General features: G+C 47.9%; 1 protein-coding gene across 5 annotated transcripts in view; it reads left to right on the top strand.

The window, feature by feature from the left end:
- The window catches only part of TFCP2L1 (transcription factor CP2 like 1), an 89062-nt gene that overhangs the window by 11729 nt on the left and 53123 nt on the right, over nucleotides 1-24210 (top strand). For all 5 annotated transcript variants that reach the window (XM_059394476.1, XM_059394475.1, XM_059394479.1 and 2 more), the window contains 2 exons: nucleotides 23194-23270; nucleotides 23832-23937. In XM_059394476.1, the coding sequence (XP_059250459.1) occupies nucleotides 23194-23270; nucleotides 23832-23937 (183 nt within the window). The remainder of the gene's footprint in view (nucleotides 1-23193; nucleotides 23271-23831; nucleotides 23938-24210) is intronic.

Below are 24210 nucleotides of genomic sequence, written 5' to 3'. Positions count from 1 at the left end.
TCTTTAATGTCCATCACCCAGTTACCCCTCCCCCCTCTACGCCCTTCTCCTCCAGCAACCCCTCAGTTTGTTTCCTATGATTAAGAGTCACTTGTGGGGCTCCTGGGTGGCTCAGTGGGTTGGAGCCTCTGCCTTCAGCTCAGGTCATGATCCTACGGTCCTGGGATCAAATACCACATGGGGCTCTCTACTCAGCAGGGAGCCTGCTTCCCCCTCTCTCTCTGCCTGCCTCTCTGCCTACTTGTGATCTTGTCTGTCAAATAAATAAATAAAATCTTTTAAAAACAAATTAAACAAAAGTCACTTGTGGTTTGTCTCCCCTGATTTCATCTTGTTTTATTTTTCCTCTTGTATGCTATGATCCTGTTTTGTTTCTTAAATTCCATGTATGAGTGAGAACATACAATTGTCTCTCTCTGATTGACTTGTTTCACTCAGCATAATAACCTCTGGTTCCATCCACGTTGTTGGCAGATGGCAAGATTTCCATATTTGATGGCTGCATAGTATTCCATTATCTTTATATCTATCTATCTGTCTATCTATATAGATTCACATCTTTATCCATTCATCTGTTGATGGACATCTAGGTTCTTTCCATAGTTCGGCTATTGTGGACATTGCTGCTATAAACATTCGGGTGCACATGCCCCTTCAGATCACTACATCTGTATCTTTGGGGTAAATACCCAGTAGTGCAATTGCTGGGTCATAGGGTAGCTCTATTTTCAACTTTTTGAGGAACCTCCATGCTGTTTTCCAGAGTGGCCGCACCAGCTTGCATTCCCACCAACAGTGTAGGAGGGTTCCCCTTTCTTCAAATCCTCTTCAACACCTTTGTTTCCTGACCTAAGAAATGGGGTCATACTATATATTTTCAGCAACTTATATACTCTCTTCCTTACAAAACTGAAAAGCAAAAGTTGATCTAACTAGTTACATTATGGTCCATTGTGTGAGTGTCCTGTAATTTGTTCTGTTGAGGAACGTTATGCTTGTTTCCATTTTTTTTTCCTTCCAGAATTAACCCAGCACTCCACTGAACTTGCATGTCCACATATATTGTGCTTAAGCAAGGGCGAGAATATCTGCAGGATAAATATCTAGAAATGTAATTGCTAGTACAACATTTTGATAGATCCTACCATATTGCCCTGCAATGAAGGTGTACTTACTAGTACTTTTACAAACAGTAAGTATTAAGTAATTATTTATTTCCTCCTGCCTTATCATGTAGTCCTCCTTTCTTCCACACCTGAAATATGCAGTCCTTGAAGGCAGAGACCTGTTCACTGCCATTCCTAGCTCAGTGCCCAGCGAATGTGACTTGTGTGAATGAATGAGGAAATATCTTTACCTTTGCCAAAACCTTCTAAGAGAAAACCTTAAAGTGCTGGGGAAAGTTCAGGGTATTCCTGTTGTAGTTTCATTTCCTTGGTGATATTGAATATATAGGTATATATTTTTTAAAGATTTTGTTTTTTATTCCCAATTTAAAGATTTTGTTTGTCAGAGAGAGCTAGCACAAGCAGGCAGAGAGGCAGGCGTAGAGGCAGAGACAGAAGCCTCCCCGCTGAGCAGGGAGCCCGATGCGGGACTGGATCCCAGGACTCTGGGATCATGACCTGAGCCGAAGACAGTGGCTTAACTGACTGAGCCACCCAGGTGCCCTTGAATATAAATAATTTTTATGTTACTTGGTTATTACTGTTCTGTTTGCTTTTCATGTGATACATCTATTTTTCAGGTGAGATTTTTATCCTTGTTTATTTGTATAGGCTCTTTTCATATTTGAGATGATGTGTTAGAAATATTTTTCCGGCACCTGAATGTCTCAGGACATTGAATGGCTGGCTGACTCTTGGTTTTGGCTGAGGGCATGATCTTGGCGTCCTGGGATCTAGCCTCCCTGCAGGGCTCAACCCTCAGCAGGGAGTCTGCTGGAGATTCCCTTTTCCCCTCGCCCTGCATGCACACACAAGCGCTCTCAAATCTTTTTTTTTTTAGGATTTTATTCATTTATTTGAGAGGGAGAGAGAGGGAGAAAGGGCACGAGCAGGGGAAGAGAGAGGAGAGGCAGAAGGAGAAACAGATTCTGCTCTGCATGGGGATTCTCACACTGGGCTCATCCAGGGACCTTGAGATCCTGACCTGACCTGAGCAGAGGCAGATGCTTAACCGACTGAGCCACCCAGGTGGCCCTCAAATAAACAAATCTTTTAAAAAAACTTTTCCCTATGTTTTCATTTACTTCATTCATTTGCTTGTTCTTTTATACAGTGTAGGTTTTAATAATTTTTATGGGATCAGGTTATTGGATTTTGCCTTGATTTCTTTTTGTGTTTTCTCATGTCCCTCATGTCCCATATGGATGGGAAAGGCCTTCTCTACTTTAGGATTTTAATTTATTCACCTGTTTTTTTAAAGAAATGTTTTGCCCAAGTGTTTGGCACTTTGGCCTTCATGTTGGATGTAAGGAATGAAGGGGGAATCCCCCCTCTCTTCATCACATTGTCCCACCTTAACTGATTGAATGTGGAACCTTCCTATAGTAGAACACTAGGCAGCTGGGAAAAGCACAGGGCAGATCCTTGTGTCCATCAAAGATACCTAGCATGTGTTGTTAAATTGAAAAAAGTCTGTCTCCTTCTTGGTAACATCAGTTTGGATGACACTATTATTGATCCTTTCTTTGAAACTTGGTGGCAGATAAAAAATCGGGAATTTTTGATTCAGTTGTGCCCCGGTTCTGGTTCTGGCTCTGTAGGCTTCTTTCCCAGCTCACTGAACCTGTTGTCAGCCCGTGTTTTCTGTGGAAGGCCTAACACCAGCTTTGGGGGGGTGTTTTGGGAATTAAATGAAATACTTGCTGCTATTTTTTGTTTGTTTTTGCTACACAAGGTCATTTTATTTTGGGTACATAAAATTTAGAAATGTTTAATCAGCAAAGAATTTTATAAATGGCATGGTCACACAGGTTAAAAAAACCAAAAAACAAAAAACACCAAAATAAGGAACAAATACTTTCCCAAATGTTAGTTCTTCATGATTCATCTGTGAATGACTAAACTAATAAAAATACTAATAAGTGAGCCAGCCAGGAGTGTGGTTGCTGATTGGATTTTTTTTTGTTGTTTGTTTGTTTGATTTTCCAACCAACGAACATTTATTGAACTGAATATGAGGTTAGTTGTACAGATTGCTTTATCTCAGCTCACAGCATAGAGAAAGGATTTTTGGTGTTTCAGAGGTCCCCTGGTTATATCAGACTTGAATGGACCATTAATTAACATGTAATTTACACAGTCTGATTCCAGAGCGTCCAATGAACTGGGAATGATATATTCACAAGAATTATGTTAGGGGTACCTGGGTAGTTTCAGTTAGCTCAGTGCCTGCCTTCAGCTCAGGTCAGGATCCCAGGGTCCTGGGATGGGGCCCTGTGTTGGGTTCCCTCTGCCTCTCCACAGCCTCCCCCACCTGTGCACTGTCTCTGAAATAATTCTTTAAACAAAACAAGAATGATGTTAATACCGTCCGTATTCTGGAAGCACCGTATCAGAAATGAGAACAGTGCAGCCTCATGTTGGGGACACACTTAAAGGACTTAGGGCTCAGTCAGAGTGATTTGGGAGTGGGAAGATGGCTCAGATGCCATGCTTGCAGGGGCTCAGAGGATGGCCCTGCGGGTCCATTCTGCCCTGCACCCTGGGTCCCACCTTCCTCGCTGACCCCACTAGCTCCGGAGGGGGATGATGCTGGGGGATGGCCAAATCCATTTACAATGCAGGTTTTCTTGTTTTTCAGGCACTGTGAGGCCAACAGATAAGGAGACAATTGCCATTGAAAGATAGCGTGTTTGTCCCTGCCCTCCAGAGGAGGGGGCACCCCCCATGCAGGGCTCCACAGGGAAGTACCAGGGTGGGTTGAGAGGCAGAGAGATTGAGGGGGAAACTTGGACTAGAGCCTCTATTGTGCCCAGGGGAAGGAGAGAGGGTGAGGCTGAGCAAAGAGGCCTAGGAATGGCTCTGGGGCCTAGGGCTTGTCCCATTGGTCCCTGGCCCTGCAGTTGTTCAGGTGGGGACGGGGTGGGCTAAAGCCCTTGGAGGAGGCGGTGTGGTGAGGTGTCTTGTGGTGTCTTGTCTGACTGGTTGATTTGCATATGAAAGGAACACTTGCTCTGTCCTCTGGGGTCAGTGAGGAGGCCCCAGAGGACAGAGCAAGGTCCATTTAATAGGTGACCTTGGGCGCCGCCCTGGGCTGCCTGTGGAAGAGCGGTTGCCAAGGAGCTGCTTGGAAAAAGCTACCTCTTGGACTTGAATTCAACCATTCATTTTCTTCCAGGAGGGAGCTTTCTCTGTCTGCACAACCACCAGCCCATTTGCTGAGCTGTTGGCGCATGTGAGCTGATCCACCATGGATTTCTCCAGGTCTCTGACTGTCTTCCTACAGGAGCCTGACCCTTCTTGTGCACCTAGGGAAGCTGGCCTGGTTCTCAGCAGCACGTGCCCCTCCCCATGGTTCTCTGCAGAGTGCATGTGAGGGTGTTGGGGCAGCTGGAGCTCTCCCAGGTCCTGTGGTGTGTTGTCGTGCCTCCCCCCCCACCCCATTTCCACACTGCAGGCAGATGCTTTGAACTGCACACGCTAAGTGCGCGGTTTTCATGATGTCCCTCATGAAGTACTCGGGGTTTTCTCTCTCTAGACCGTTTAGGGAAACGTTGTTAATAGCGTCGTTGAGTTTCTTCAAAATGACCTCTGATCATCTTGGTATCTGTTTTCTGACTTTCTGCCGGATGCCGCATTGCTGTCATTCCTGTAATCTTTTCTCTAAGGAGGGGGGGATCATCTCAGAGATTGTAGCTGGCTCCCTTTATCATCCCTCTTCTGTTCTCTGTGTGTGTGGGTTTGTGGTCACTTTTTTCTTTTATTTATTTTTTATTTTTTTAAAGATTTTATTTGTAGAGAGAGAGTGCAGGAGTGCATGAGGCTGTGCGGGGATTGCGGGGGGGTGAGGGCCAGAGGGAGATGGAGAAGCAGGGGAAGGAAGACATAGGGCTCCATCCCAGGACTCCAGGATCCTGACCTAAGTGGAAGGCAGATGCTTAGCTGATTGAGCCACCCAGGTGCCCCTCCCTTTTTTTGTTAAAGGTTTATTTTATTTGAGAGAAAGAGTTCTCAAGTGCATGGGGGTTGGGGTGTAGGGGAAGGGGAGGGGCAGAGGGAGAGAGAATCTTAGTCAGACTCCCTCCCTGAGCAAGAAGCCCTATGTGGGGCTGGATCCCTCAACCCTGAGATCATGGCCTGAGCCAAAACCAAGAGTCAGATGCTGAACCCACTGAGCCACCCAGGCTTTATTCTTTCTGCTGCCCTCTTTTCTCTTCTTTAGCATCTCTGTGGGCAAGGATGCTTTTGGCTTTCCTGAAGCTGACCAGTTTCATCAGAACCATTCATTCTTTCCATCGATGTTCAGCATTCTTTGGAGATGTCTTTAAGGACATGGGACTGGAAGGGTATTTATTGATGTTTCTGTGAGTGACCATCTCTGTCCTTCCAGGAGAGCGTCATCACTCCATGGGATGAAATTCTGGGGGACTCGCTTTTCTGCTCGCAGGGAGGTCTGCCCTGTTCCCCAGTGAAGATGTGCACCTGTTTGTATCTTTGCCATGTGCTGCCAGGCAGGAAGACTTCTCCCACCCACTGCAGGGAGGGCCCGACATGCTTCCATAATACAGTTCATCTGCTCACTGACTTGACAAATTCTTTCACTTGGGCAGAAAATCTTTGGGCTAGCTTGTTTCCTGCAGTGTACCTTGCTTGGCTTTTGAGTGTAAAATCAAAGTAGCACATAATTACAATTTCCAGGGGGACCCAAACAGACTTGATCCTTGTGCCCATAATTCAGACCAGCTGCCACGTGTCCAGCAGCAGTGACACTTCTGTGGACACAGGCAGACTCTCCCTGGCCCCAGAGGGCACTGCGGTCTGCCTCTGGGCTACAGCTGCCAGCCAGGGCCCTGAGTGTCCTATCCCTAAAGCAAACAAGTGCTTGGCGGTGGGAACAGACCATCAGTAAGGCTGAGGGATGGGTACCAGGGTTAACGGACTTTGCTCTGGCCAAAGCACAGGTGGAAAAGGTTAGAGTTGGTATGGTACACCGTAGGAAGGTGATCATATTGAAATGCCAGGCAGATCCCTGGGTCTCAATAAATGTTAGTACCTGCCACTGCTAAGTTTGGCTGTTCCCTCCCATGGCTATTCAGAGGGGAGGAGAGCAGGTAGGTAGACCAGGTAGGAAGAACCACTTTGTTCTTTGGAAAATGGCCCCTGAGTCAGGTTTTGGGGGGCCACTGAACTATGGTTAGAATTACGACTTAGAAGAATGTGTGCCGATTCTCTGCTCTGAATGAAGGTGTTTTGCATTTGTTTGGTTTTAAAGGAGCCCCCCCTACCCAAGTAGCTGCTATGGTTGTTCCAATCCCTTTATTTCACAAGAGAAGGAAGGAGGCCCAAGTAAAGATGAAATGTTTCATCCTGCTAGGACAGGGCCAGGTGTGAGCCCAGAACTCTCAGCTGCCAAACCCTGGGCTTGACAGTTTTAGAGTCTGTAGAGGTCACTGGGAGATGAAAAAATGTTCCTGGTATTACTTAGAAACTGGTATTCCTACCTCATATTTCTCAGGGCTCTGTGTTCCTCCAGCAGGTCCCTGTGGGATACTCTTCTTGTTAAGCTCTCTAGCAAAGAGATGCATTGCTTGGGTGGGTTGGTGTTATCTTGGTTGGAGGCCAGAGATGGCCAGCTGGCATTTCTTCCTACCTTCTGCTTTCACCCATGGGTACCTTGAGGGGCATCTTATCCAACCCCCTCTTATTGATGGGGGAAACTGAGGTTTGGAGGGAGGGATCAACTTGTCAGCATGTATAGTGTGCCCTGTTTCAAGTGCAATCCTGTTTTCTCTCAGGAGTAGCTGAAAGGTGGTATTTGGTCCTTGGGCCATCAACGTCAGAGGCTCTTGGAGTTCATGGTTCCTACTGTGACAATGGCTTTTCACTAAGGAATGGTGAATGGCTTTTCACTAAATACCCCAAAGATTGATGTTTAGGTGTGCAAGGGTTTGTTTGCCACTGTGTTGAGGGCATTGCTATTTTCCACCTCCTTCTTTCCAGAAACGGGGGATTGGATCTTGCAAGGCAAATGTGGGTCCTGCCTGACTCTTGGCTTATAGCTTGAGAACCTCACCTGTGCCCAGCTGGGTGCTCTCTGCTCAAGCTGACTTGGGAGGTTGTTAATCTTTTCTGCCACTCTAGCCAGTGTTCATTCCGCAGAAGCTTCCATGTGGCTGGTTAGAAGACCCTATGAGTCTTAAATGGGAAGGACTGCACATGCTCTTGGAATTCACAGAGGTGGGCAAAGAGTTGATTTCTAAAGGAATTAGGGTTGAGAGGTTAAAGATCTCATCTCTGCCTTGCTACTGAAAATGTGCTCCAAGAACCAGCATCATCTGAAAAGCTTGTTACAAAAAAAGAATCTTGGCACGCCTGGGTGGCTCATTTGGTTAAGTGTCTGCCTTGGGCTCAGGTCATGATCCCAGGGACCTGGAATTGAGTCTCACATCAGGCTCCTTGCTCAGTGGTGAGCATGCCTCTCCCTCTGCCTGCTGCTCCCCCTGCTTGTGCGCTCTCTCTCTCATAAAAGTCTTAAAAAAAAAAAAAAAAAAAAGAAAGAATCTTGGGTCTACTGCAGGACAACTGAATTAGAACCTACATATTAATAAGTTAATGGATGATTTAGGACACATATTAAAGTTTGAAAAGTACTGATCTAGCCTGATCTCCCCCCTGTGTTACAGGTGAGTAAACTGAGGCCCAGAGAGGCTGTGTGACTTGCCCCAGGTCACAGAGTGCTACTTCAATCTGGTCTCTGTTTTTACAGTTTTATTGGGATGCAATTCACATACCATATAATCCACCCATTTAAAGTACACAATCCTTGGCTTTAAATATATTCAACTACACATATGACACCACCACTAATTTAAGAACACTTTGTCCCTCTTAAAAGAAGCTCTGTACCTATTAGCAAGCAGTTGGTCTTCCTTATCTCCCTCCTCCCCTCCCCCAGCCAGAGGCAGCCACTCTCTGCTTTCTAAAAAGTTGCCTGTTGCGAATACTTCATATAAATGGCATTGTATAAATGGCGGTCTTTTGTGACTGACTGCCTTCACTTAGCATAACTTTTTTTTTTTTTTAAGGAGTTGATATTTAAGTCATTTCTACATAGACCCAGTGTGGGGCTGAAACTCAACGACCCTGAGATTAAGAGTTGCACACTGCAGCACCTGAGCCAGCCCGATACCCCTAGCATAATGTTTTCAAGGGACGTCCATGCTGTAGCTTGATTCAGAACTGCATTCTTTTTCATTACTGAATAATACTCCACGGTATGGGCACACCTGATATTAATCATCCATTCTTTGGTGAGTGGGTGTTTGGGTTGTTCTGCCTCTTGGCCTGTTATGAACAGGCTGCTGTGAATATTGACGTGCAAGTGTTTGCGTGGATCTGTATTTCCATTTCCCTTGTGAATGTATCTAGGAGCGGAATTTCTGGGTCCTACAGGGATTCCGCTTAACTTTTGGAGGAATGGCCAGACCCATTTTCCAGAGCAGTTGCCCCCTGTTGTGTTGCTAGGAGCATGTAGGTTTGGTTTCCCCCCATCCGGCACTTGTTATTGGCCATCTCTTGGATGGTATAAGGTCTCTTCTGGTGGCCACTGTTGGCTGTCTGCCGGCATCACACAGAGCAGGGACCCTCAAGGCATGGCTAGAGCTGGGCCACAGGAGCAGACTAAAGCCAGAGGCTTGAATACCATGAGAATTCTCTGACTCTCTTGGCTGTTGTTCTCCGGGGATTTGCCTTAGTTCTCTGTGCCTCCCAGCTTCCTTGCTTCCATAGCCAGAGGGCAGACAGTAAGACCACCAAGAGCTTCTGAGAATATAAATCCTCAGCTTAGCCACCCAGAGGGTCGGTGCTCTCATTTCCCTGGCTCGAGTTTGGCATTCCCAGGGAAGGAACGGTTGGCCTGGCCAGGTCTTATGCTCACCTGGCTGGGATGTGGCCCGAGAGCTGGCCTCTCGGTAGGCATGGCTGCTCCCACCCTCTCCCTTTCTCCACCCTGTAAGCAGAGGCTGAAGTGGAATAGTTTGTTCCTGGAGCTCAGTCCTAGATGCAGGCTCTTCAGGAAGGCCTGGGTGGGTAAGGGGAGAGGAGAGGCCCAGGTTGTCTTGGGGCTGCATGAACAAGGACTACAAAGTCCTTCATCTCACCAGAGGCTGAGACACAAAATGGGGCTGCTCAGGGCCAGGTGTCAGGGGTTCGGAATATGAATGACCAGGAAGTCTGGCTCCTACCTCCAAAATCTTGGGCCAATAAAGGGCACGTGAACACCTCAGCCCAGGATGTGGTGCAGGGCAGGGCTCAGAGGGAGGTGCCCGAGTGAGTCACAGTTCTGACCTTATCTTAGAGATTGGGATTTCTACTCTTTACTGTCCTTTGTTCTAGTAATTTACGTTCATATCCTTAGCACCTGAACAGGAGGAGGGTGCCTGTTTCTCTACATCCATGTCTGGGCTCTGGGTTTGACAGATCAAACCATTCTACTATGCACATAGGAAGTAAGCTCGTTTATTTTTTATTTTTATGTTTTTCTAAGTAGGCTCCATGGGCATGGAGCCCAACACAGAGTTTGAACTTGGGACCCTGAGGTGAAGACCTGAGCTGAGATCAAGAGTTGGATGCTTAACCAGCTGAGCCAACTAGGCACCCCAAGCTCCTTATTTTAATTTGCATTTACTTAATTTCTAAGTATTATGGGTGTGACTGAACAGCTTTTTACATGTTTAGAAGCCTTTACATTTCTTTTGCCAAAAACTGGCCATTTATATCCATTGCTCATTTTTCTGTTGTTCTTTTGCTTATTAATCTGCAAGAACCATTATATCACGTTGAACTGTATGCAGTTACCATTTAATTCACCTTACCGTCAAATTTACTAGTTAACTCAAACTGGGTTGACAGTCTGCATTTAAATATTGCTCATTATAATAGATTCAGGATTCAGTTCAGCAGTGTAGCTGGATACAAGCTCAACATACAAATTAATGAATTTGCTGTGAACCAACAATAACCAAATAGGAAACAAAATAGGAAAAAGAGATACTATGCCCAGTACTGAGAGCGTATCAGGCAGTTTTTAGAAATTGTTTAGCAAATGTCCCAGGGCCCAGAGGCCCCTGGTTTAGAATCAGCCAGCAGTGCTTACGTGCAAGACCATCCCTGGGTCGCACCTAGGTCTGCTCTCCACAGTTCAGGGGAACTGGGGCATCCAGAGCATTTTGGGGAGGGAGAAGAGAATAATTTTATACTTAAAGTGTCAATGGGGATTAAGAGGTACAAAGTGTCAAACAGTACCAGGATTCTTAGGTACCCTTTGCCCAGCTTCTCATAATAGTATCATATACAAACATGGTCATGTTTGAAACCAAGTACTTACTTTGGTGGAATACGGTCTTGCACTTTACCAGTGTCTCGAGTGCTGTCCCTTTTCTGTTCAGGATCCAAGTCAGGATCTCACATGGCATTTTAAAAAAGTACTTACTTATTTATTTGAGAGAAAGTGGGGGGTGATGAGGGAGAGGGAGAGAAGCAGACTCTCTGCTGAGCACGAGCGCCAGTGTCACTGCCTTGATCTCATGACCCTGAGATCACCACCTGAGCTGAATGAAGAGTCAGACACTTAAATGACTGAGCCCCCTGGGCACCCCTCGTGTGGCATTTTGTTGTGTCCCTTTAGTCCCCTGTAATCAGTGACAATCCCTTAGTCTTCCCTTGTCTTCTGTGACCTTCATGCTTAAAGAGTGCTTACTGGTGCTTTTACTGCTTAGTTACTTGCTAGAATGCCTTCAATTTTGGTTTGTCTGATGTTTTTAAATAGTGAGATTGAGGTTTGCCTTTTTGGGAAGGATGCTGCAGAACTGGCGTTCTGCCCCAGCTGGTGCATCGTTTACAGGGGCTTGTGATGCTGATCTGTCTCCTGGCTGGGGGTGCTAACCTTGATGACTTAAGGGGGGCTGCCAGGTTTCTTCGCTGCAAAGTTGGTATTTTCCCCTTTGTAATCAATAAATATCTTGGGGTGGGGGGAATAATTGGAGACTATGCTGATGTCTTGATTATCCTCAAACCTGTGCCCACTATTGTGGCACCCAGTAATTGGTCGTTTTTTGCATCAGTTTTTAGTGTAGCATTTGCTTAGTGGTCATTCTCTGTTTATGTTCCTTTTTCTGTATCCCTTTCCTACCATATAGAATGCTCTTATAAGAAGGAGCTTTTTCTTCTTTACCATTAATTTATGCATTCACTTATTTATTACATCAGTATGGACTTGTGAATATTTACTTTATTCCCTGTGTTGAAACTCAGCATCATTGTTTCTCTGTTCTTGCCCAGTTTGTTCCAGCAGTGGCTAGTGGGAGCTCCTTCAGATTGGCCTCTATGTTGCCTTGACGTGCCTCTCTGTCCTTTTCCTGAGGCTGTCCTCGATTTCGGCACTTCTACGATGCCGTCGAGCGTCTTGCATTTTCCCTGTTCCAGCCCTGGGAGCGGCCCCTTCTCTGGAGAGTTCCTGGGACATGGAGACCTTTACTTCTGTATATACACACACACATACTTACTGTCCGTATGGAAGGGAGCCATTGTGTGCTGGGCAGGGTGCCTGGTCCCTGACTGCAGTGGCTATGAGGTTAAGTGCCCTGCCCAAGGTCACACAGGCAACAGGCCATCGGGATCAAGACCTGAGTATGTGGATGGCAAAGCCTTTTCATGGAAGCCTGCCGGTGTTGAGTGCTCCGGTGTTGAGTGCTCCGTGCTGACACATGTGCACGATAGCACACCCAGGCGGGGATGGATCAAGTGCCCTGTGCCGGGCCCCATGTAAGCAGACTTGGGCTCCCTGCACCTGACGGGACTACAGCGTTGGTGGTGGCCAGCGCTCCCACCTCTGATGCAGTGATGGCCTCCCATCATGTTTTATGTAGCATTAATTACCCAAAGCAGTAACTGTTGGAAAGTAAACAAGCCTTAAATCTTGGCTGGCCCCGGGCAATTGCCTCTTGTTCTTGGGAACACCGCGATCCGGGCAGGAGGCCCTGCGCAGGGTTCCGCTCGCTGGGCAGAGCTGCTCAGCCAGGGCACCCCGCTGCTCAACCAGGGCACCAGCAGGCAGGGCCCCGGGGGAGGCAGGCAGGGTGGGGCCTGCTCTGGGCAGCCGGCCCTTCCCGCTCCTCCCCCAGACAGCCGGGAAGAGACTGGTGGCCCTGATGGAGTCGTCCCAGGTCGGGTCCCAGTTGGGTTGCCTCCTGACTGTGTGACCTTGGGTAGCCTTGGGTGGCCAGGTCTCTGGGTGTGTGGAGCTGTCCTGAGGGCTGGAGGGGCCCATCTGTGTTACAGCTGAGTACGGTGGGAAGGGCAGGGATGGGGCTGAGAGCCTGAGAGCCTGTCTTGTGCTCCTTAGCAAGTGCTGGTGGTGGCCAGTGCTGGTGGAGCTCGTGGAGCACGTGGAGCGCACTCGCTGTGTGCCGGGCCGGAGGTATGCTCTCTCGCTTAATCGCACGACCATTCGCAGATGAGGGGAAGATGCAGGGAGGTTCGAGAACTTGCCAGGACGTGGGAGGGTCTAGGCTCAACTCCAGGGCATCTGACCTGACCCCAGCTGCCCTCCTGTCTCTTGTCCTGGGCCGGGTCACAGGCTGCTGAGTTTTTGCCATTAACTTGCGGCGTCACCTGGGGCACATCATTACCTCTCTAGAGGTAATGGTATCCTCACCTTGGTATCCTCACCTCTAAAATGGGCACAGTCGTATTGTCCTGTGGGTGTTCAGGGTGGTCTCCCTCCTGGAAGGAACCTCCCTGTATCTGCCCTCCCCTGCACGTGTTTGGTGTTCTACTTGGTGGATAGACTGTTTTCCCCAAATGCCCGTCTCTCTGGTTGGGTATTGGGTACTGGCCTGACAGACGAAGAAAAAATACCAATCGCTGTGACTGGATATATCTGTTACATGTCTGGAATAGTACGAGGCACTCTCTACTCTTTGTCTTGTATGTTTTTCAAATTCACGTGTCATATATTCTGTCTTCCACAAAGTTAATGCTTAAGATGTATAGAATTTAAGAGGGAAAGGGGGTGCATGGGTGACTCAGTCATTAAGCATCTGCCTTTGGCTCAGGTCATGATCCTAGGGTCCTGGGTTCGAGACCCACATCAGGTTCCCTGCTTAGTGGGGAGACTGCTTCTCTCTCCCTCACTCCCCCTGGTTGTGTTCCCTCTCTGATTGCCTCTCTGTCAAATAAATAAATAAAATCTTTAAAAAAAAAAGAATTTAAGAGGGAGAGGTCCTTTCCTATCTTTCTTTCTTCTTTTTTTAAAGATCTCATTTATTTATAGGCAGAGAGGCAGGCAGAGAGAGAGGAGGAAGCAGGCTCCCTGGAGAGCAGAGAGCCTGATGTGGGGCTCGATCCCAGGACCCTGGGATCATGACCTGAGTCGGAGGTAGAGGCTTTAACCCATTGAGCCACCCAGGTGCCCTGGGAAGGGTCCTTTTCTGTCTACTGTGAGATGCGTTATCTTAGGCTCAGATAATAAGGGGATGTGTAGAACATTTAAAAATAAAGTGTAATCACGTGTGAGTATGATTCAGCAAGTTTTTAATGGGGCATTTCTATCATAGACTGTGTGTATCTTCAGTATTGATAGGTATGTCAAAATGTCCAGGAGGCTCCCACCTCCAGCACGTGTGTGGGCTGCCCTGTATTTTGTCGTTTGGGGACGCTAGCAGTCACAGTTTTGGCAGTCTGATATATGAAACCGGCTTGGCATTACTGGCACTTGGCATTTCTTTGACCGTTTAGGGAGGCCGACATGTCTTCACGCTCTTCTTGTTTTGGCTGACTAGTTCTAGCTCTGTTACCTGCTTTAGGGAGTTTAGTATCAAATTCTGCCACCACTAATTACAAGCCTGTCCCGTGCCAGTGCTGTGGTGGTGGTGCTGATGGTGGTGGTGTGTGTGTGTGTTTGCGTGCACACACCCAATTCAGGTAAATGAGTAGCTGTTCTCTCCTTCAGAGCTTCCAGTCCAGTCAAGGAGCTCTGACTTAGGCATTGTGCAAGAAAGCCAAGGAGCAAAGCTGCAAAAGCCTCAGAAGAAGTTGGGAGGAAGAGGTCAGCAGAAAAAGTGAACGTTATATAAGAATTCAGATTTCAATGTCTATAAGTAAAGTTTTATTGGACACAGCCCACACCCCTTCATTCCCACGTTTATGGCTGCTTCCGTGTTACAGTGGCAGAGTCGAGGAGTTGTGGCAGATTATCCTGTGGCCCATGAGGCGGAACCTAGTTACTGTCTGGCCCTTGGGGGTGGAAGTTGGCTGATGTCTGAGCTAGAAGATATTAGAAATTACGGCTTGTGAGGGAAGAGAGAGAGAACGAAGGTCTGTTGAACACCTGTCCGGACTGGGCGCAGTGTGAAGCAGCCACATCCCTTCTGGGGGAGCAGGTTTCTGTTCCATGCCACGCCATCCTTGCCCTCCTCCTTCCATTTCTGCTGCTTCCCGTGTGAGGTGGAGGTGAGGAAGGGTAAGGGGCCGAGGCTGGCCATAGTCTTAAGGTTGCAGTAGAGGGAAGATTCTGCACCCTTGGGAATGGCATCAGGGCCCGTTGGCAGGCTCCAAACCATTTTTGGGGGTGTGGCCCAGCACCCTACTGAGTCTCAGGCCAGCTGAGGGGCCCCTCACTGCTCCCTGAGGACTAAAGCTGGAGTGCTAAGGTGGGAGGCTCACTGGGGCTCTGCGGGTCAGAGTGGGGAGGGGGATGTGGAGCCTCTGACCTCCCCTCCTTCAGCTCCTGGCACCTCAGCTTCTCTGGGCTGGGTTGGGCTGGGCTGGCCTGGGGGCTGCCTGCTGAGGCCTAGTGTGCATCTTCAGGTGGTTGACCCTGGGGCTCCTTCCCGCTGGCTTTTAAAAGGCCTTGAACAGCTCCAACATAGAATGTGGGGCCGGGGCAGAGGGAATTGCCCTGATGGCTTTGGGGGAGGCTGAAGAAGGACGACCACCAGCTGGCAGACCTTGCGGCAGAGTGCTGTCTGCCAGCATTCTCACCGCTGGGAGGTCCGAGACCCAGCCCTAGACCTGTGCACCACTCACTGCCAGGTGAGGGCTTCCCAACAGCCCTCTGCCTTAAGCACCATGTTGTCCACATCGTGGAGATGGGGAAACTGAGGCTCACAAGTGGAGCGATTCAGTGGTGGGTCTAGCTATGAGCCCAGGCTCCAAACCTGGGTGGTGCTGACTGGCTTCCCTAGGAATTTGGGGAGTATGCAGAAGAACCATGGGAGATGCATCTCTCTCTCTCATTTTTCAGTTGCTATTTATTTATGGTAAGTGCTGATGATTTTCTGTATGCAGCTATGGTACACAGTTTTAAAAACTAAAAAGTGGGTTGATTAAGTAAATAGGCTCATCACTTACAGGCAGTTTATTTGAGTGCCAGAATTGGGGAGTGGTGTGTAAATAAATGAGTGCAGTCAAGGCTCTGCCTGCCAGCGTCGCTGAATGTCCTCTGTGCAGCACGTCACTGGCACTGCACGGGTGGGGGGGTGGGGCAGGCGCCGTGACTGCCCTGTGTTGGGGTCCAAGGGACGCAGCGCAGATGACAGCCACCCGAAGTGTCCTCCTGCCACTCAGTCGTGTGTGTGTGTGTGTGTGTGTGTGTGTATTTCATATCAGTTGAATACTACACAGAACAAGGGAACAAATACTCATGTGCCCAATGTAGTTTTCATTCAGCCTTGTGCCAGATTTGCTTCTGACCTCACCTGTTTCTGAAGCCTTTCCTCCCTCCTTGGAAGCAAAAACCCCCTGTGAAGTTGGTGTTGGTTTGAAATGTTGGCGTGGGTTGGAATCTCCATGCAGATTCTTAAATGTTTTACTTCCTTGTGTAGTTAGCCATAAAAACTAACAGCATCATTTTTTTTTTCTTCAGAGTTTACATAAGTAGTTTCTTACGTGTCCCCATAAACCTTTTTAAAAAAATAATTTATTTTTAAATAATCTCTACACCCATTGTGGGTCTTGAGCCTAACAGCCTTAAGATCAAGAGTCGCATGCTATACTGACTGAACCAGCCAGGTGTCTTTACTATGTACCCACTTTTTTTGCTTAATATTATGACTTTTGAGATTTCTCCGTGTTGGTATGTCACTCTACTTATCTACATGGAGTGCTCATTTTATTTTATTTATTTATTTATTTTTTTTTTAAAAAAGATTTTATTTATTTATTTGACAGAGAGAGATCACAAGTAGGCAGAGAGACAGGCAGAGAGAGAGAGGAGGAGGAAGCAGGCTTCCTGCTGAGCAGAGAGCCCGATGCGGGACTCGATCCCAGGACCCTGAGATCATGACCCGAGCCGAAGGCAGCGGCTTAACCCACTGAGCCACCCAGGCGCCCCTGGAGTGCTCATTTTAAATGCTATGTGCGGTTAGAAAGAAACTCATTCTAAATCAAATAAAAGAATTACCTTATCTTCTTTCCTCGTACTGGATATATAGATTGTTGACAGTTTTCCCCCATGATAAGTGAGGCTGCGGGGAGCAATTTTTATGTCTCCTAACACACATCAGGTGCTTTGTTAGGCTGTGCCCCTGGAATAGGATTTGCGTGACTGAAGGGTTTGTATATCCTTAATGAAACTCTTTCTTGCCAGACTTCTCCAAAATGGTTATATCAGTATAATACTCTCTGTCAACAGTGCCTGAGCATACCCATTCTCTGCATTGTAATCAATGCTTTATACGGTCAGAATGTAATTTTTACCCCTCCGTGTATGTAAGATGGTATCTTACCTTACTTTGCTTACCGCATGCTTGTAGAGACCAGCATCTCTGTGTGTGTGTCTTGATCATTTTCTCTTTCCATAAGGTGGTTATTATGGCTCAGTTTTCCAGGTCGTTCCACTTAAAGAGACTATGTCGTCGTTGAAGGCGCCCCTGCCTTTCCTTTCCTTTCCAACTTCCTTCTTCCCCTCTGCTCCCCTTCCCTCTCCTCTGCCTTTTCCCTTTCCATTTCCCTTTCCTTTTCCTTCTTTGTAAGATTGATCTGAGGGAGGGGGAGAGAGAGAGAGCACGAGTGTGTGGGGAGGAGCAGAGCAGAGGGACAAGCAAACTCCATACGGAGCGTGAGCATGGTGTGGGGCTCGACTCCACAAGCCTGGGCTCATGACCTGAGCTGGAACCAAGAGTCAGATGCTCAACCAACCGAGCAACCCAGGCACCCGCCCCCTGGCATTTTCACAAGTGTCTCAGTATTAATTTTAGCATTGTTTTCTATATAATAAAATGGACATAATTTTTCCTTTTGTGTATCTGTGTCTACTTTAAAAAATCATTTCCTACCCCACGGTCATGAAAGAATCTCATATTTTCTTTAGAAATGTTAAGGTTTTGCTTTTATTTTATGGTTTTCATTCACCTAGAATTTTAATTTATTTATTATTTATTTGACAGAGAGAATACAAATAGGCAGAGAGGTAGGCAGAGAGAGGGGGAAGCAGGCTCCCTGCTGAGCAGAGAGCCCGATGTGGGACTCAATCCCAGGACCCTGAGATCATGACCTGAGCCGAAGGCAGAGGCTTAACCCACTGAGCCACCCAGGCACCCCTAGAATTAATTTATTATACATGGTGTGTGGTAGGGATTTTTTCCCCCCAAATGGATATCCCACACTTGTTAAAAAGTCTGTGTTTTGGAGTACCTGGGTGGCTCAGGTGTTAAGTGTCTGTCTTTGGCTCAGGTCATGATCCCTGCATTGGGGGCTCCCTGCTAGGCGGGAACCCTACTTCTCTCTCTCCCACTCCCCCGGCTCCCCCTCTCTCTGTCAAATAAATACATAAATAAAAATCTTGTGTAAAAAAAAGTCTGTGTTTTTCTCACTGTCATAGATCAAGTTTCCAAGTATCTAAAAGTCTGTTTCTGGGTTTACTCTTTTCTTTTGGTCTGTTTGTTTCCATTCCAAAAATGACACGGTTTTAGGTTCTGTAAGCTTATCTCTTTGGAGTATTTTAAATGGAATAGGAATATGTGTTTCAGGGAGACTAGTTGATCATGAGGAAACAAGTACCAGACCTTACGCCACAGTGTGGTTCTGTGTCCACCAGATTTCGAAGGTGCATCTTACTTCCGGGAACTGAGGTCAGAGGGAATTTGGGATTTGAGCTGTAAGGGAAGGGGAGGCTTTAAGTGTGTGGGAGAGGGAGGGTCATAAAAAAAGATGAATATGAAGAAATTCAGAAGGAAGTGTAATAGACGGACTCTTTGAATGTTAGAATCAGAAGGGACCTGTGAAGCTGCTGGAGATCGGATGCAGTAGTTCGGCTAAGTGGTCAGTCTTTGGAGTCTGACAGACCCAGTTTGGATCTTCACCAAGATTCTTAACTTCTCCAGACCTTAATTTTAATTTCCTCATCTGTAACATGGGGGCAATAATGGGTTTTCCTCCTAGGACTCTCGAGAGAACTAAATCAAGTAGTGCACATAATGGGCCATGCTTGGCTGTGTTCTGACATGTAACTGCACAGAAACTAAATGACAGTTACTTACTACCCTATTTCCTTGATTTTAGGACCAACTTCTTTTTCTTTTGCCACATTTTACAATTCAGAAAATTAGAACAGGCTTTTCTTCTCACTTCCTGTAGTGCTTGTTTTTCTTCCCAGATTGTTATTTAGAATGTGGGAAACAGACTATTTTTTATAGGATTTTTAAAAAGATTTTATTTATTTCTTGAGAGAGAGAGAATATGAGAGGGATGGGTAGAGGGGGAGAGAGAAGCAGACTCCCTGCTGAGTGGGGAACCTGACACGGGGCTCAGTCCCAGGAGCCCCAGGATCATGACCTGAACCGATGGCAGATACTTAACCGACTGAGCCAGTCAGGCACCCTGGGAAACAGAATCTTTTATAGACTAGGAAATGGAGCCAACATGCTATATCCAGGATCACCCAGCAGGTTGACTTGGTCATCCCAGGAATCCTCTTTATTGCTAATCCTAGAGAGAAGAAGGAAGGATGGAAAAAAACCTGTCTTGTCCTGGGATGGGGAAGGTTTCTATGCCATGAAATGCTATAGGCAAACTTCGGTCAGGATGCAGGAGGGAACCTGATACCATCCAGAAGAGAGAAGTTGAGAGAGAATCATGTAGAACTGCAGATGGCCTCTGCCCAGCAAATGATCCCCACCAGGGAGGATGTGGTAGGTTCTGGAAACAAGACTGCTTCTGCTCCTGGCTCTGCCACTTCATAGTTGTGCAAGCTTGCCCAAGTCAGGTAATCTCTCTGACCCTCTGCCACCTCCCCTCAGTGGGGCTCACGATCCTAAGCTGCCCTGGTCTCAAGCTATTGACTTATGCTTAGGTTTGGATGAGTTAATCCCAAGCAGGACTTTGCCATTATGTAAGCCAGTGAATGGAAGCTGCTACTTCTTGCTCCCCAGAGGCACACCTTTCCCCTCCCACCACCTTGCCTCAGCTTTGCTTGGGATTACTTGCTCATTCATTCATCCCCTCCACAACAGAAGTCCTGCGCACTCTTCAAAGTCCATCTCCAGTGTTATCTCCCGCTTCAAACCTTTGTCACCCTTCCTCCCTCAGCATTCTCTGTGAGTGTTGCCCAACTTTGGATCTTTGTTGTCTCTTAGATTTTCCAAATTCTGCCCTATATAAGTGCTTTTCCTGTGTGGTATGATAACACTCCAGAAGACTGTTGCCTTTGAAGGCGAGACTGGGTCTTAGTTTTGCAAACCCTATGGTCGTAGCACAGAGCAGCATGGTAAAGAATATGAAATCATATTTGCGCACTTGTTGATCCCTGCTGTGTGTCAGACAGTGCAGTGGTGAGCAGAACAGACATACTCTGCCTTCCCAGAGCCCACTCTCGTAGCTCCCACCCATGTCCCACAATGATGCTGGCCGAGCAGAGAGGTACCCCTGTGCCCCGGGTCAATTCTGCTTTTGTGACCTTGTTCATCAGTGTGTGTGAGCAGGGACCATGGCCTTCTGATGGCACCACCCTGTGTGAGAGCTGGGCTTGGGGAGGTGGGCCTGGCCCCAGCAGTGTTGGCTTTGAGGCAGGCAGGGAGGGAGGGGCTCCACAAAGTGTGCATGCAGAAAGAAGGGACAAGGATGGGTGGTGGCAGAGGCATTGAGGAAGTGCATGGGTCAGGTCTCCACAGCAGGTAGAGGCCTAGCCCCTGGCCTAGGACCCAACCTAACTAGGACTGATTCCAGACTCTGTACTCAGGCTCAAGAAAGTGCCCTGGATGGGGCAGGAGGAGCCTTCGGTTTGCATGAGCTGGGGTTGCCCTGCAGAGCTGCAGATCAGTATTAATTGGGCTCTGGGGCACCCATAAACCCAGGGTGGTGAGCACTTGGGCCTTGGGCCTCATGCTGGAGCTGGCTACATTTTTCCTTGGAAGGAAAGGAAGAAGGTGGAGGACACTGGAAAAACCAGTTAGGGTGTGTGAAGCTCCATTTTACGTCTCTGTTAAGGGAATGTTGGCTCAGGAGCCAGGAAATGTATGGTAAAAATCTGGCTTTTTTCAAAAGCTAGAAGTGTGTTGGTTAGGTCAGCAGGACCCTTCTGTGAGTTGCAACTTCTGAGCTGGCAGGTGTGCAGGCTAAAAGTTTGGGGTTTGTGCTTCTCCCTCTGACAGGAAGTGTGCCCAGCACATCGTTCTGAGGGGGATGGGGACTCGGTCCGTCCTTGTGTCTACTGGTCCTGTCATGGGCTGGTAGCAGCTGGGAAGGGCACTGGCTGAGTGGGTATTTCTGCACATGGCCAGCCTCCTTTCCAGGCCAGGCGAGAGCCATGGGAACAAGCTCTGTGACACACAGCCCTGTGTCCGTTGGGCTCATCTCCGAGTCCCTAGAATTCATGTGGCGTTTCATAGTGGTTGTTGTCAGCCAATATTTGGAATAAATGATGGAATTGCAGGTTCCTCACCCATTCTGTTATTCGTTGCAGGGAGGAGTATATCAGCTTTCTGTGGCTGCTTTAACGAATTACTGTAAACATGTTGGCTTAACACAGAACACCCGAAGTTTATTCTCTTAAGAGTTCTGGAGGCTAGAAGTTGGCAGTCCCATAGGGGGCCGTGTTGCTTGGCAGGGCTTTAGGGGAGATGCCATTCTCTGCAGCTTCCAGCTTCTGGGGGCTTCAGGTGGGTCCCTTGGCTTGTGTTGCTCCAGTCTCTGCTGGTCATGTTGCCTCCTCTCTGTCTCCCTGTGTGTCTCTTACAAGGACACTTGTCAAAGGATTTAGGGACCTCGGGATAATCCAGGAATATCTTCATCTCAATATCCTTAATTTAATTGCATCTGTAGAGACTCTTTTACCAAATACAAGACAACATTCATAGGTCTTAGAGATGAGGATATGTAGGAGGGATTTTTTTGTGGGGGGGGCAGCATTCTACCCACCGCAGGCAGTAGTAGCATGGTGTTTCTACTAATCATGGCTGTTTTAGCTGTTTTAAAACTGCTACCCACTGGGTTTGTGCAGTTCTAATTTGTTGTTTGCATTTAAGTTTAATTCGTGTGTGTGTGTGTGTCTGTGTGTGTGTGTGTAGAGAGAATTTAATATAGGTAGATTTCCCTTTCCTCCAGTTTTTGTTTCAGAAAGTCCTTCCCTGTTGAGTGTCTGGTAAGTATGATTCATGTTCACATGAGACCTTAAGAAGGTTGACTTCATTCCTCTGGTGACTTGTCTTGATGTATTTGCTGTGAATTGAGTCCCTGCAAAGGCCCAGGGAGCTCTGTGTCAGGCTTGTAGCTGAGTGGGAACTGCCGTGTGCAGTGGTCAGCCTCCCGGTTTCCATGGTTTCTTCCTGATTTCCTGGTTTCCTGGTTTCCTCTGGTGTCCCGTACTTACCTCGGCTCCCACCGCTGGGAACACTGGGGGACAGGTTTTCAAGACCTTTCTGTACTATTTTTGTTACTTCTTGTGAGTCTATCCGTATCTCAAAGTTAAAAAGAAAAAAAATTTTAGCCAGCCAGTCAGATTTACCATCGTTAATTCATTCTCTCAGTTTGTCAAACATTTTTATTAAGTTGTGAAATATGTGCGGGTGTCTTAGAGTCGTAGCACTCCCTTAATTTGGGAAGAACTGACATCATTTGAGAACTGGCCTTCCCATCTAGGAACGTGATGTGTCCTATTTCTTCAGACTGTGTTTCACTTCCAGATAATGCATGTTGCTTGCTTCAGGCTGTTCATAGATGTGAGCTGTGTCTGTCAGGTGGATGCTGCCTTTTCCCCGTGCGCATTCCTGAACCAGCCTGCGCTGGTGCAGTGTCACCAAATGGAATCCCACACCCTTTAAATACATGGAATTCTTTTAACTTGGGAAAATGCTTTTCATTCTGCAGTTAGGGACAATGTTTAACAGGCTTTTACTCGTTCCTCTAACTGCTCTGGAGAAGGGTATGGTCATTTATTTACTGTCATGTGGATTTGAGTGGGTGCCTGAGTTCTCCATCTAAATGAACGGGGGCGTCCTTTTTAAAGAACTGTGACGTTCCATTCGTAATTTTTTTCTTTTGGAGATTTATTTATTTACTTACTTGGCAGAGATCACAAGTAGGCAGAGAGGCAGGCAGAGAGAGCGGGGGAGGCAGGCTCCCCGCCCAGCAGAGAGCCCGATGTGGAGCTTGATCCTAGGACCCTGAGATCATGACCTGAGCTAAAGGCAGAGGCTTAACACCCTGAGCCACCCAGGCACCCCATTCATTCATAAATTTAATGTTAACTACATTTTGTTGAATCCCTCGAAAATTGTGGAGGTGCTATTTCTGGGACATGTGATTTGCTCCCTGGGGTGTCTTAGGTGCAACCAGGTGGGGACAGACTGGGCTGGGGGCTGTTTGGCCCAGAGAGCCAGCCGTCTGAGTTGGCCATCCATTGGCTCCTCGCTCTGTCCCCTGGGGTCTGGAGGCCTGGGTGGGCCACCGAGGAGGTCAAGAAGGCCACTGTCTGGGTGAACCCCAGGTCTGAAACCCCTCAGAAATGGAGAATGTCCTGTTCACCCTCCTCTAGGTCAGTCTTACGAAATCCGACTGCTGGAGAATCGGAAGCTGGGAGACTTCCAAGATCTGAACACAAAATACGTCAAGGCAAGGCGGTGGGGACACCCTCCCTCCTTAGGAGTTGTTGGGGGTCTGGGAACCTGAGCCTGGTAGGGGTAGGGGTCAGGAAACCTGGGCTTGCTGGAGGTGGGGGTCAGGAGTGCCTGGGAGGTTTGGGGAGAGCTCCAGACTGGGAAAGGGATTCCTTTTCCCTGGGGCATGTTGTCTAAGTAGCCAGGGTCAGGCAGGGGGTTCTGAGAGCTAAAGGGGCATGGGCTGACTGAACAGGCTCTGGGTTGGACAGATTGAGATGTGAGCCTAGTTTTGCCCCTTACTGAGCAGTTGTCTCATCTGCATGAAAATGAGTATAGATTAGCCATGTATGTAAAGCACTTAGTAATTCTGGAAAAGGGGATAGTCCTCATTCTCACTACCTATGATTGGGGTTCTGAGTGGGGAGAGGCACACAGAGCCAGAGAGCTGTGAAGGAAGGCTCTGGCAGGAGGGGTCTTAGTCTTAAAAGGTGGGACATTTGCCTTCGTGGGAGGTTCCTCTTGGGTCCTTCTTGTCTCCATACTTAGCTGTCTCTACCTGGCCTGTCCTCCCTAGAGCATCATCCGTGTGGTTTTCCATGACCGCCGGCTACAGTACACAGAGCACCAGCAGCTGGAGGGATGGCGCTGGAGCCGGCCCGGGGACCGGATCCTGGACATCGGTGAGTCTCTTGGCCACGAGGGGCCCCAGGCACTCCGAGCACATTGGGGTTCTTCCTGGATGCCTTGGGACGCATGCCTCCCTCAGTAGGGCTCTTAGTGCATTCCTGCCCTGGGTGAGCTGCTGTGGGAGCTGGCAGACTCGCCCATTCCCCCAGGCCTGCTCTTGGGGACCTCTCATTCAAAGGCCTGCAGTCAGGGATCACAGGGAAGGCTTTGCAGAGGGTCCCGCCTTAAAGGAGTTTGCTCTGTGACAGAGGGCAGAATGGGCATTG

The sequence above is a fragment of the Mustela nigripes genome, chromosome 3 (assembly GCF_022355385.1).
Source record: "Mustela nigripes isolate SB6536 chromosome 3, MUSNIG.SB6536, whole genome shotgun sequence".
NCBI lineage: Eukaryota > Metazoa > Chordata > Mammalia > Carnivora > Mustelidae > Mustela > Mustela nigripes.
The sequence above is the reverse complement of the archived record's forward strand: the minus strand, read 5'-3'. Positions and strand labels throughout refer to the sequence as shown.